Source organism: Trichechus manatus, unplaced genomic scaffold (assembly GCF_000243295.1).
Source record: "Trichechus manatus latirostris isolate Lorelei unplaced genomic scaffold, TriManLat1.0 scaffold00068, whole genome shotgun sequence".
NCBI classification, from domain to species: Eukaryota; Metazoa; Chordata; class Mammalia; order Sirenia; family Trichechidae; genus Trichechus; species Trichechus manatus.
The window spans coordinates 4048619-4063177 of record NW_004444004.1 but is presented as its reverse complement, the minus strand read 5'-3'; the positions used below and the strand labels follow the sequence as shown (position 1 = coordinate 4063177).

General features: G+C 46.3%; 1 protein-coding gene across 1 annotated transcript; it reads right to left on the bottom strand.

The window, feature by feature from the left end:
* Positions 1-4596: 4596 nt before the first annotated feature.
* RTL9 (retrotransposon Gag like 9) lies at positions 4597-9061 on the bottom strand. The gene is made up of 3 exons (XM_023734430.1): positions 7446-9061; positions 5234-6338; positions 4597-4713 (listed from the first exon to the last, which is right to left on the bottom strand). The coding sequence occupies exons 1-3, from the start codon at positions 9059-9061 to the stop codon at positions 4597-4599; spliced, it is 2838 nt and encodes a 945-aa protein (XP_023590198.1).
* Positions 9062-14559: the final 5498 nt, after the last annotated feature.

Below are 14559 nucleotides of genomic sequence, written 5' to 3'. Positions count from 1 at the left end.
AATGCTGAAAACTTTTTTCCAAATACTGCCCGGAGGATTCACATCTGGATCTAAAAGGGGGAAGAGGTACAGCAGGCCCATTTTTGCTCAGGCCTCAGCGGTTTACGAGCTTAGAAGACTGGCTGCTGTTTGGTGGCAAATTTATTTGGGAACAGGGTAAGTCCTCACCGTGGCCATCTGGTTTTAAATACCAAAGCCATATGTAATGTAGTGTCCATCTATCTGGGATCTAGGGTCAGACTGCATGTGTTCAAATCCCAGCTCTGCTGCTTCTTAGCTCTCTGGCCTTGAGCCATTACTCCACACCTCTGTGTCTTGGATCTTTCAACTCTAAAATAGGACTAATCAGAGCAGCCATCTCTCAGGGTTGTTTTGAAGATTACATGAGTTAATCCAGATAAGGCAATTTGTCCAGGGCTTTGGCACGTGGTAAGGGCTCAATAGATGCTAATATTAAATTGTGGCTTTTGTCAGTCTTCAGCCAGAGGTTTAAGTCTGCTCCCACATTTTAAGTAGAGCACCTAAAGATACATACTAGATCCTGAGTATGTTCCAACTAGCCCTACCTGCCCATCCCCCACCCCATGCATCTCCCATCCCTTTCAGGGTTGAGCTAAGTTTTACAGATGAAAACAAGATTTTACATGTGTATGTCTTGCATTTGATTTTTCCAAACACTTTCACGTCCTTATCCCACAGTGCTGTGAAGTTAACAGGGCAATGATGATTATCCCCATATTAGAGATGGGGAAACTGAGGCCCTAAGAGGTAAAGTGAGCTATCTAGAATTACCCATCTAGTTAGAAAGAGAAAGACAGAGGTACTTAAATTCAAGTTTCCCCCTCTAGTAGTCATTTCAACCTACTACCACGACATCTGTTGTTAGTTGCCATCGATTCCAACTCATGGTGACCTAAATCCTCTCTGTGTCCACAAGGGATCTAGCAGCCTGCTCCATCCTCCACTGCCAAAATGTCCAAACAGCACAGAACTTTCAGACTGGGTGACAGGGAAGGAAACACATGATCCAGAGGGAAAAAATCTGTAACTTTGAGGTACAGCAAGGTATTTTGTCTGTAATATTCTGGTTGGAGAATGAGGTTAAGAGTGCCTCAAGGTCTCAAGCAATGGCCAGCTGGAAGAGATGGAGGGAATGGATACCTTATTTGAGCTGAACAATATATTCTGGTGTCATGGGATCCAGGCTGAGCCCAAAGTAATACTTGAAGGTGTCTGGAAACTGAGGCTTTGGTTAGTCAGCAGCATCTTGAACATGTACTTGCATGGGCAAAGTGGTCTTTAAGAGAAGGATTTGTATATAATTGGCCCCTAGGGAGGGGAGAGACAGAGACCAGGTGGTGGAGTGAGGGGACAGCAGCAGGGTAGAGAAATGGGACAGGGTGATATTTGTTCTTCAGCTGGGCCCCAAGGACTAGGTGTGTGGAGAAGGTTCCTGGCATCTATTTGTTTACACGGAGAAAAGTGGTTTTGAAGAGCAGGTCTGTGGGCTTATAGCACCTGAGGGACAGGTATAGGGACCAGGAAGAAGAATGAGGAAATGGGGACTGAAGGGTGAGTCTGGATAAAGGACATGATGGCATTTGTTCTCCAAGCACAGGGACCAAGTCTGAAAGTCTGAGCCTGGGGGAGGGGGGAGTTGTTGCTGCAGGCAGAAGCCAAAGCCACTCTTCTCACAGGGGCCTCACTGAAATGCAGGGTAGAAGCACTGTTGTTTCAGTGCCCAGGTGACGAAGTGTGACATTTCCCCTCCCTCTGGATGGACTCGTTGGTGGTTTCAGCCAAAGCTGCCTGAACAGAAGTCAGCACCACTTTGGGCCCTCGTGGATTTGCAGCCCTGAGTGCCTCAGAATCCATGCCCCGCCCAAGCAGCGACCTCTTTCACACAGCCAGAGGCACCCTGCAGCAGCTGGAGCAAGGCAGAGGGGTTGCCCTCAAGTGGCAATGTCGGCAGCTGACTTCCACGAGGCAGGATGGGAATGGAAGAGCAACAGGAGAGAACTGTCTCAGAGCACGTGAAACTGCCAGAAGTAACTGAAGGAAACCTTCAAAGGCAAGAGGTCCCGTAACACACAGGTGGGGACAGAAGTCAGGGATATCTGAGTTTTTACTGGTTACGGGACCTCGTTTTTACTCATGGGCTGGAGAAACTTGACACCGTTTTCCAGCAGACGGGATTGCCTCAAGTTCTTGGGCATATGATAGCAAGCTCTACGTAGACACGGAGTGGCTCTTGAAACATTTCTAAATATAACCTTTAGAGTGGGTGGGGTGGGTAGAGGAGTAGGGACTGAGCTCTGGCAGGGTATGAGTGGGCTTCATTTGTTCCATTTATCTCTTGTGATATTAGCTTGAAGGAGAGGAGAGGTAAAAGAAAATGGAAGAATGACTGCGGAGAAAAATAAAGGAAAAATTGCTATCGTTCCCCCATTATCATGGCCATAAGAAAATCAGTTCATTTTTAAGGCATCTTCCTTCCCATATACATTTTCCAGGCATGGGTTATCAATTCTATATCTTCAATATATTTTTCAGGAGAATAAACTCGGCAGTGCTTTCCCAAGCTAAGAACAACCCTGCTGAACATGTAAATCCAAACTGCACTGGGCCAGGTATGAGTCAACAGGGCCAGAGAAGAAGGGGAAAGCTGGGTTCCCAGAGGCCTGCTACCTAGGCACCTAGAATTTGTGTTTTCCAACTTACTGCAATCTCTTTTTCCTGAGGCAACAGTACTGGTGACTGATGCAGCTGCAGGCAGCCCGCAGAGCCAGATTCTTATCTACATTACAGTGGGGCTGCCAATTTGTTTGCCAATCTTTGTTTTTTCTAAGAAACATTTTCCTCTTCCTGGGATCAGACCCAATATTTAGAGTATTAGAGCAGCAGATCTGAGTCCTCAGAGAGAGTTACCTACCAGAAGACTTGAAGTTTGATCTGTCCCTGTCTTTCCATCCCCACTGCCACCGCCCTAGCCAGTCACCTGGATTATTGTCATAGGGGCTCATAACTGGCCTCTGACCTCCTTCTCCCATCCTTCCTCCAAACTGTTGCCAAGTTAACTTCCTAAAGTATGTTTCTAATCATGTCACTCCTACTGTTTTTAAAACATCTTTGAGTAACCTACTTACACGAAGTATTATTGAATAAATAAATCGGTCCTGTGGGTATCAAATTCCCCATTCTCCTGATTTATTGTCTTTGTAGCCTTCACCATGCTTATTGTCTGTCTCCCCCACCCCAACTGGAGATTCTCACCTGTCCCTAAAAGAGTGGCTGGCACATTTTAGATAATAAATATTGATTGAATGAAAGATTCAATAAAACAAATTCTATTAGCCACTATTAATTCCTTTTTTCATAAATGAACTTTATTTACTTTTATGATTACAAATGTATTACATGCTTACTATAGAGAATCTGGAAAGTACAGAAAAGTAGAAAGAAAAAAAAATCCACAAATCTACCACCTGAAGGCGAACACTGCTCATATTATGTTCTAATATCTATGCCTGTTTAGAGACCAAGACCCCTATCAAGAGTGTTGGCCATGAAGCACAATAGCCAAGGGGAGTGAGGGAAAGTAATAACTGAGGGATTCACCCAGAGGTCAGAAAACAGATTGGACACTTAGGGACAAGACAAGGGCCATAAACAGATCAAGAGGTCAGAAATTGACAACACAAGAACAAGTTGGGTTAATTTAAGAATGCAATGAGATGATACTTGTCAAGGGTTTAGCCCAGTAGCTGTCACATGGTACGTAATCAACAAATGTTAGCCATTACTAGTATTGTTACTTTATGGGTCAAAACGAATGGTTCAAGATGGAGGCTATAAACAGGGCAAGGGCCCTGGAAACCCATTTTTAGGTGCTATGAGTAGTAGAAGGAGCCCTGGTGGTGCAGTGGTTAAAGCGCTAGGCTGCTAACAGAGAGACTGGCTTTTCAAACCCCCCAGCTGCTCTGTGGGAGAAAGATGTGGCAGTCTGCTTCCATAAACAATTACAGCCTTCGAAACCCTATAGGGCAGTTCTACTCTGTCTTGTAGGCTTGCTATGAATTGGAATCGACTCAACGGCAATGGGTTTCATTTGGTTTGGTTATGAGTTGTGGCATATAGGGGCAAGTCTACTGGGTTAAAAGGGTGGTATAGGAATCGGTATCACTCTCCTTACAGGCTCCCCTGCCAGGTTAAGTGGGGCCAGGGTCTCCTCAAGTTTGCCTGATGACACATGGCAAGACACTCAGGTATTTTTGAGGTAGGACATTATTTCTCCTGCCTAGACTGCCTACTGGACCAAAAACTAGGGCTGGCCTCAATGGTGATGGGAGTTCAGAACTTCATATACCATATACCCTCATATTCTGATCTCTGATTGTCAGGGCAGGTCACAGGCATGTAGGGTGAAGGATAAGGTCAAGTCAGCTTAGTGGCAGATACGGTGGGATGTGCCTGGATGGGGCAGCTGGAGGGAGAAGGCAACAAGGTTTATGATGTAATTTGAATGGGATGGGTCCAGGAACCAGTCCTCAAGTTAGCAGCAGAGTCAAATATCACAGGAGAAGAGTCCATTGAGCATTACTTGTCAGTGGGGGCCTTCTGATGGCCTGTGCTCTGTCGAAGGTGATCATGAAGACCTTCTTGGGGGTCTCCATGCTCTTTCAGGTAGTAACAGCGTTTGGGAACATGCTGGTGCTGGTAGTAAGAAAAAAACAGCAGCAGTAAGAACCACACTTAATATGACAAGGGGCATTCTGCCTGAATTAAGTTTAGCAATTAGCAGATCAAGGAACTTGGCTAATTTATCTTAACTTGTACAAAGGGAGACCAAAGACTAGGCTAACCAAATTCTCTAATGATCTGAGTCCATAACATATACAGCTATAAGTGGGCCCCACCCCCCAAAAGAAGACCACTTCCTTAGAATTGGACTTGGAATAAGTGGAGAATTGGGGCTGAGTCCAGCCAGTTCCCTCATAATCAGATTTAGTCCTTTAACCATTCCAGGCCCTAAGTAACTTGGGCAGGGCACTGCTCCTCAGAATGGTTAATATACCCCAAATAACTGTGTAGCAGTGATCACTGATGAAACTCCAGTGTGGGGTTTATAGTCTGCGACCTCAATGCCTCCCCATTGCCTGCTCCTTATTCTAACTCATTTTTCTGCTAAAAAACAAAAAAAAGCAAAAATTTGAGTGTTTTCCCTTATCATTACCTCCTCAGTCTGCTGATGTGAGTTCAGTTCATTCTCCATTGCCTCCTCATTATTCCGCTTACAGGCTGATGGCAAATCCTGGCTTGAGTTGCCTGGTGAATCCTTCTCTTCAGCCAGCTGGCACTCAGTGTAGAGAGACCTGTCTATCAACTCCTTTAGGCTGCTGGCCACCTTCAGGAAGATCCGGCCCATTTTGGTGGCAACAGCTTCTGAGAGTCCTTCCAGAAACCTGGTCCGTAAAATGGCATCAGACCAAGACAAATGTCTGGCCAGCAGTAGGAAGTCAGTGGCATACTGCCTGACTGACTTCTGGCCTTGCTTGGGATGGCAAAGAACAGCACTGAGGATGTCTACCTCAGATAAGGATTCATATAAGCCTTGTGATCTGCTCAGGAAAGATTTATTTTCAGCTGAAAGGGGGTTTCCTACCTCCATCTGCAAGATGGACCACCGCTCTGCTGCCCCCAAATGAAGAGACACCAGAAAAGCCATTTTCTCTGAATCATCCAAAAAACACTTCATCTGCTTCTCTTCATCAATCTCCATCTCCTCTTCCACAGGGCATGAACCTCGGGCCGCTTCCTGCTCTTCTAAGAGGTAACAGAGTGCTGGGGTCAACATTCCAAAGGATGGGACTTCCTTTGGTGGTGGGTTCCTCATTTCAGGGGTTGTAGCTGTCGCACGTGGTGTGGACTTTGATCCAGAGGCTGTGGTGTTGATGTGACAGGTGGATGTCTTTCCAGAGTCTGTGGTTTTGGTTTCTGGATTGGACATCACTCTAGAGGCTGTGGCTTCCACTTGTGGTGTGGACATTGCTTCCAAGGCTGGGGCTCTCATCAGCGGCTTGGACAGCCCTCCAGAAGCCATGGCTGTCATTTGTGGCATGGACACCTCTCCAGAGACTGTGGCTCTCAGTAGTGGCACAGACATTGTTCCAGAAGATGAGGCTCTCGTAATTGGCGTGGACATTGCTCCAGAAGCTGAGGCTTTTGTTGGTAATGTGGACATCCCTCTAGAAGCTGTGTATGTTATTTGTGGTGTCGACATAGAGCCAAAGCTTGGGGCTCTTGTTTGCAGCGTGGACATTGCTCCCGGGGCTGGGGCTCTCATTAGCGGCATAGACATCTCTCCAGAAGCCATGGCTGACGTCAATGGCATGGGCATTGTTCCAGAGTCCGTGGTTCCCATTAGTGGCATGGACATCCCTCCAGAAGCCATGGCTGTTGTTTGTGCCATGCACATCTTTCCAGAGGCTGGAGCTGTCATGAAATCAGTGCACATCCCTCCGGAAGCTGTAGGCATCATCTGTGGCATGGACACTGTTCCAGAGCCTGGGGGTCTTACCACTGGCATGGACATTCCTCGAGAGGCCATGGATGCCATTTGAGGCATAGACATATCTCCAGAGGCTGTGGATCTCTTTAGTTGGGTGGACATCACTCCAGAGACTGGAGCTCTCATTTGTGTCATGGACATCATTCCAGAGGCTGTGGAAGTCATTTGTGGAGTGGACATCACTCCATAAGCTGGGGCTTTCAGAGGTGTAGATTTCTCTACAGAAGCTGAGGCTCTCACTTGTGGTGGGGACATTTCTGTAGATGATGACCCTCTCATGAGCACTTTGGACACCTCTCCAGAGTCTGAGGCTCTCATTAGTGGTGTGGACATGACTTCAGAGGCTAGAGCTCTCGGCTGCAGTGTGGACATCTCTCCGCAGGTCATGGATCTCATGAGTGATGTGGACATCCCTCCAGAATCTTGAGCACTCATTGGCTGATTGGACACCTTTCCAGAGGCTGTGGCTCTCATTAGTGACATGGGCATTGTTCCAGGGGCTGGGGCTCTTATTAGTGGCATGGACATAGCTCCAGAGGCTGTGGCTGTCATTTGTGGGGTGGGAATCACTCCCGAGCCTGGGGCTCTCATTAGTGGCCTGGACATTCCTCCAGAGGCCGTGGCTGTCATTTGTGGTGTGGACATCCCTCTAGAAACTGTGTCTCTCATTTGTGTTGCAGATACCTCTCCAGAAGTTGTGGTTGTCATTTGCTGTGTGAACATTGCTCCAGAGACTTTGGATGTCATTAGTGGCTTGGATGATGTTCCAGAGGCTGTAGCTCTCATTTGTGGCATAGACACCATTCCCAAGGCTGTGTCTCTGGTTAACAGTGTGGACATCGACCCCGAGGCTTTGGCTGACATTAGTGGAATGGACATTGCTCCAGAGTCTGGGGTTCTCATTTGCAGTGTGGACATCGATCCAGAGGCTGGGGCTGTAAATTGCGGCATGGACATTGTTTCAGGGGCTGTGGCTGTCATTAGTGGTGTGGACATCACTCCAGAGACTGAGGCTCTTGTCCGCTGTGTGGACTTTGCGCCACTGGCTGTGGCTTTCATAAACCCTGTGGATATTGCTCCAGAATTTTTGGCCATTGTTGACTGTGTGGACATCACTTTAGAGGCTGGGGCTGACATTTTCTCGGTGGACATTGCTCCAGAGGTTGTGACTGTCATCGGTGGGGTGGACATTGCTCCAGAGACTGGAACTGTCTTTAGCAATGTAGACATACTTCCAGAGGCTGTGGCTCTCATTAGCGGTGTGGACATTGCTCCAGAATCTGAGGCTCTCATTGGCGATGTGGACATCACTCCGGAGGCTGTTGTTCTCATTGGTGGAGGAGATATGATTTCAGAGTCTAGATTTTGTGTTAATAGTGGGGACGTCACTCCAGAACCTGGGCCTGGCGTTAGCTGAGTTGGCATCCCTCCAGAGGCTACAGCTGTCATTAGCAGTGGGGACACTGCTTCGGAGTCTGGGGCTGGCTTTAGTAATGTGGACATTTCTCCAGCATCTGGAACTGACAGTAGTGGTGTGGACATTGCTCCAGAGCCTGGAGCTGATGTTAGCAGTGAGGACATTACTCCAGAGTCTGGGCCTGACATTACTGGGGTGGGCATTCCCCCAGAGTCTTGGGTGCTCATTGGCTGGGTTGGCATTTCTCCTGGAGCTAGGGCTGACATTATCAGTGAGGATATTGCTTCAGAGTCTGTGCCTGACATTAGCAGGGAAGAGATCTCTCCAGAGGCTAGAGCAGTCATTAGCACTTTGGACATTGCTTCAGTGTCTTCATCTGTAATTTGCAAAGGGGACATTGCTTCAGAGCCTGGAGTTGTCATTTGCTGTGCAGACGTCTCTCCAGGATTTATATCTGGCATTAGCAGTGGGGATATCTCTCCAGGATCTGAGGCTAGCATTAATGGTGTGGACACTGCTTCAGAGGATGCAGTGCTCATTATAGGTGTAGACATCACTCCAGAGGATGAAGCTGGCATTGCCAATGGTGATATCTCTCCAGAATCTGGTGCTGCCATTAGTGCTGTGGACATCGTTCCAAAGTCAGGAATTGTCATCAGCCCTGGGGACATTAACCCATAGTCTGAAGTGGACAGCAATGGGGAGAGCACTCCAGAATCTGAGGCTGGCATTAACAATGGGGACAGTGTCCCAGAATCTGAGGATGGCATTAGTAAAGGGGACAGTGTCCCAGAGTCTGAGGTTGGCATTAGTGGTGGGGAGAGTGCTCCAGAGTTTGGTGCTCCCATTAGAGGTGCAGACATGGTGTCAAAGGCTGGGGATGTCATTAGCTGTGTGGACATGCCTCCAGGGTCTGAAGCTGAAGTTGAGGCTATAGGCAACTGTACGTGAGAACGCAGAATTTGGACCTCTGCTCTGGTTTCTGTCACTGGTCTCGAGAAGGTCGTCCCCCTGTTTTGGGGGTTGGCGTTTTCCTCCCTCAGCGTATTGTTGAATCGCAGTGAATGTAAGGTCATTGACGTATCTGCCATGGCCAAAGGACAGTGTGGAGGGGCGCCCTAAAGTGATGATATCAGGGGTCTTGCTGAAGCTCAAGCAGCAAGGAAATCTGTAAACAGGAAACAAGTTTAGAAGTCAAAAAGGCATTATCAAGAAGATTGGGAAACAGACAAATGATTCATGGTACACACCTGTTTTTATGTCTTGTCAGCTATGTGGCATTGGAGATGGGCCTATCAGGTTAAAGAATCTGGGCAGTAATGAACTAATTTGAAGCTAGAGCAAATGTCCCTTCTTCCTCTATCCTTTTCAAACCAATTCACTCAGTCACAATAGCACAATCTCTTGGTTTAGCCCTTCCATTACTACATTTTTTTCTCCTTATTTTTTTTTGAAGGCATGCATTCTCAGTATTGGAATGCACGCTTACTAATTGAGTGTGGTTAAATTTTTGGTTGGTAATAGGGATTTTGAAAAATATGATCTAGTAATACGAGCCACCAAGGAGGCGAGTGGCTCTGTGGCACCAACAATCTGTGGTATGACAATATACTAATGAGAGCTAGGTAAGTAATTTACTGTGGGCGCCTTTCTATTAGGTTACATGGGGAAACTCTAGTTTTCCAAACGTGATACAGAAAAACCAAAACAAACCCAGCAGGGCTCCCTAACTATCACACAGGAAAGCCATAATTATGCTTGCAAGTCTTATCTCTCAGAAATAAAGGAAAAAAAGGCAAAAGTTTACAAAACTAACACATCCAGGAAGCATCACCTAATGGAAGGCTCAACCTACACAACAATGAGGCTCCACCTCCGGTCTGCTGAGCTTCACGCATTTCAAAAGGGACCCACCTTGACCCTAAATGCATTAGAACTAGAATAATGCCTTACCCCTGAGGTCCAGAGGCGTAAAATAGTGGCTGGTATAACCTTAACCCAATGGTAATGAAAGAGTTATAAATGCTGTAAATGTCAGCAACCTCAGCAGCCCTGAGTCTGGGCAATCCTGGCTCAAATGAAGCAGCAGCACCACCTTCTGGCCAGCTTCAAGAAGTGCAGGCTCCTGGGCTATGTTCTGTCCCACCACATCACTCAAGTCAGCTAGGTACTGACAGCGTGGGTTGGAAAGCTCTTTGCTCCAGGATAATTATTAATACCTAGGGCTCACTGAGTCCTGGCAGTGGTTTAGTCCTCATTTTACTACTCTGATGGTCCTGAATGTCCTCAGGAAAAGGAAGGTATTTGTCTGATCAATAACTGGGAGCAGCATTCCATGAATCAAAATTCCTATTGTTGTTTTAATATTATTATTATCAACAACAACCACTATTACTACCATTTATTGCTCACTTAGTATGTGCTAGGCACTGTAGGGCTTTACAAGCTTTATCCCATTGCATCTCACAACACTCTGCATAATAGATAATATTATTACCCTCATTTATCAGCTTTCTCAGATTAGTAGGGTAGGGCTTAAAATAGGGTCACTGTGACAGTAACAAACTGTATGCTTCTAACTCTCACCCTCTCTGCAGGGTTGCCTAACTTTTGGTATCCCTAAGGTTGCTTTCAATTATTTCTCTGACATCCTAGACCATGGTTCACTTGAAGCCCGGTCTATAAAGCAAACAAATTTCTCTGGCGACATGGGGGTGGGCAATCCTGGAGTCTTATCCCTCTGATCCACTCCCCTAAGCAGCTCCAGAAGGGGTTGTTTGTCACACAGCTTGGAAACCAATGCACACATCCCATAGCAGCCTGCCCATGCCAAAATGGAAGCCTTGCTACTTTGGGACAATGTCACAAAGGCCATCAATCTCGTGTCATTTTTGCCTCCATGATAATAATGATAACACTAGCAACAGAAACACCAACAGCTAACATTTCTTGAGATTGGGCTGACTGGCAAGAACTGTGCTAAGCACTTCTTATGCATCATCTCATTTGGTCCCTGCAGCGACACTAAGAGATTTTAGTAGTACTATTTCTTCGTTGTACAAATGAGAAAACTAAGGCCCAGAAGAGCTTAATAATTTACCAGCATCCACATCGATTTCCAGGTCTGTTTCACTCCAGAGCCTCCTACTGTTCACCTCTGTGCTATAATGATCCACTTGGTCTGCCCCCTCTCCCCCTTAACTCAGTCACGTTACCAAGACCCCAGCCTCTATCTCCAGCCTGGACAACCCCGAGATGCTGGCCTCCTTCTGACACTTTGGTTACTCTAACGCTTGGTGCAATGGCAAAGATATGAGTCAAAAGAGTAGTCCTAGAAGTCCACCTCCCATCTTCAGAAAATTCCTGAACTATGCCACAGTTTCCCACCAGGCAAAACCCGGGAAGATCTTACCTTGCCAGTCAGGGAGAAGAGGGAGGGACTGTTCTTTGAGCCCCTAGCTTTTTGAATCTGGCCAATTTACTTATGCCCCATGCCCAGCCAGTTCATTAAAGTAAGACCCAAAACCAGCAGCTGTTCGCTGCAATCTCCCTTAGCTATCACCTGCCACGCCCCCCTCCTGCCCGCCAGCCAGCTAGCCTGCCCGCCCACCCGCCCCACTGTTCCCAACTTGCTAGTGCTTGCTCTGTCTCTCTAGTCCCAGATTCCTGCCTCTATATAGGCTCTGACATTTGCCTCTGGCTGCCTTTCATTTGACAGTCCTCCAGAAGCTCCACTTGAGCACTTGGCCTAGGCAACTCCACCCCTCTTCCGCCTCACCCCCAACAGTTCCATTGCCTATGCCCCCACCCCACTATGCCAGCCTCTGGCTGTCCCACAGAAAAGAGAAGAGTCTCAGAATTAACTAGATGAGACTAACAGGTTCTGGCTCAGGAAATGAGACATACCCTCCGCAGTTGGCCAGGCACGGGAGTCCTGGGAGCTAGGCACTGCAACTGGTGTGACGTGAAGCACAGGCACACAGGGGGTTAAAGCTAAGGGATGTGGGAGTGGTAGTTCAGTGGAGTAGTGGCAGGAAAGTTCAAAGAGGTTCAGGTGCAGAGAGACCAGGGTTTGGGGGGAATGGGCAGTGGGTACTCGGACAAACACCTTCATAGAGCCCTGCAAAAATTATGATTAGAAAAAAAGAGGCAATTTGCCCCAGTATCAGAAACACTACAGGACGTCTGGCAACCAGTGTTGCTGCCACGGGGCTAGGATTCAACAGCAAGACTCCAGGGATTTCAGACGGCTGGCAAGAAAAGCACACCAGTCTTGAGCATACCAGGTGAAGCCTTGCTCAAGAAACAGGGCTAAAGCCTGCTTTCTAGAACTGGGGCACAAGGTCAGACAAGAACTAGCAGAAAGGTTTACTTGATGCCAACTCTTCCAACCTTCTGAATCAGTATCCCTTAAACTCCCAGACTAGGAGCAGAATTGATCCCTGAACTCTAAAGAGGGCAAAGTCTTCAGGTGAAATTTAAGTAGCCAGGTATGGGGACTCAGACTTTGGTGCAGGGGGGAAAGGGGACATTCAGGTCATTATAAACCTTCCCACACTCATAACTAGCAACTAGCATTAATTGAGCCCTTGGGCTAAGCACTATATATGCACTATATCATTCAGACCTCACATCAATCCCTGTAAGATAGGTACGGTCAGCATTCTCACTTTACAAATGAGGAAATAGGCTTAGAGAAGTTATGCGACCAAGGTCACGGAGCTAGTAAATGGGAAAGCCCAGATTTGAGCCCGGGTCCGCCTGGTTCCAAAACCCAGCTTCTTAACATTTCCTCTCTTTGTAATCAGACATGCGGTTAAAAATGCTCCAAGTGCCCTACTCACTGCCACCCCTTCCCCACCACCCCACTACGTCAGGCAAGGAAACTTTCTTATTACCATTGCTGATGAATGAATCATTGTAGTAATTATTATCATAATAGCAACTGACATTGATCAGACTCTTCCCATATACCAAGAGTGCTGCTGTGGGCTTTACAAGCATTATCTCCTTTGAGCCTCACAACTACCCCTCTCAGCTAAGGCTTTTGAATGCTCAGTTTATAGCTAGGCAAACTGAGTCTCTGTGAGATGAACCGATAGGACTAAGGCACACAGCTCTGGCTGACTCCAGAGCTCCCTATAGCATACTACTCCGAAAGAAAAATTCCAGTATCATCCGTCCCTCTTCTCTAAACAACATTTAGTCACAGTAAACTCAACCACTCTATTACCAATGGCTTAACAACAACAACTATTATTATTATTATAGCTAACGATAAAAGTTAGCATTTACTGTGTCAGGCACTATGTTAAATGCTTTACACACATGATCTCATGTGAGACTCACAACAACCCTATGAGGTAGGTATTATTACCACTTTTATTTCCCAGATGAGGAACCAGAGCACAGAGAGGTTTACTAACCTTCCCAAGACCACATAGCTAGGAAGCGCTGCTGTTTTTGATAATAAAAAAAATGAAAACCACCTAAATGCCCAATAGTAAATAACATTTAATGATCAATTGAACATTGGTGAATCCGTAGCAGCCAATAATGTAGTCATTGAAAATAACATTCTAGGGTGAACGTAATGATGCTTATAAAATAAAGGTGCATATTTTTGCATAGGAAAAAAAAAGTCTGAAAGGATATATACCAAAATGTTAACAGTGACCATACCCGAATGTTGAGGATTAAAGAGGATTTTTTATTTTCGTTTTTCTTATCTGAATTTTCTCATTTGTTTGTAATGGACCCACGTTACGTTTATAAGAATTAAAAAAAAGCCATGAAACTTCTTTGTAGTTCTTTTTTTTTTTAAGGTGTGTTTCCCTAGAATTGTCTCTTTAGCCCTCTCCACTCCTTTTCCTGTATGCTCTTTAGGGATCTCCAACATCCCCTCACCCAGGCAACCTTTTTCCTCCAACAAGCTTAATGGTTGCGCCACTTATCTTTAACTGGCAGTAACGTCTAAAATATGTCTCCAATGGCTTGCTTTTATTTTGTATTTTTTAAATTTTTTTCTAACTACCATTTACATTTAATAATTGCACAAGTAATCCTAGGAATATACCCTCAGCATAAAAACTTCAAATAATATAGATAAAAATAAAGTCCTGAGACTACAACAACCCTCAACTCCCACTCCCACCCCCACCCCCGCCCCCAAGTCCCATTCCTCTCTCTCTGTTAGCAGTTGGGTGTGTCTCCTTCCAAACTTTTTCTAGCTGCAACAGCATTTAGAGTTCACATCATGCAATTGCTTACAAAACCCAATGTGTGCAAAGAGCTACAATTAGAAAACCATTCTGGCACTGGGCACTCCTGGGTTCCTAGTTCCGGTCTGGTGCTACCATTTATCCTCAGCCCACTTCTAAGGAGGCTTCTGAGAGATGTTCTTGTATGCTCAGCCCATTCGGGGCCACTGACTTTTGTTTTATTAAAGCCAGAGTCTCTATGAACACAGAGAGAAGAGGCCTTTTAAGGAAAGAAAAGCCCAGAAATCGCTGCTTAGCATCTCTCAGGTCCCTCACATCCCACCCAGTCTGTACAGATCAATAAGGCTAGGAGG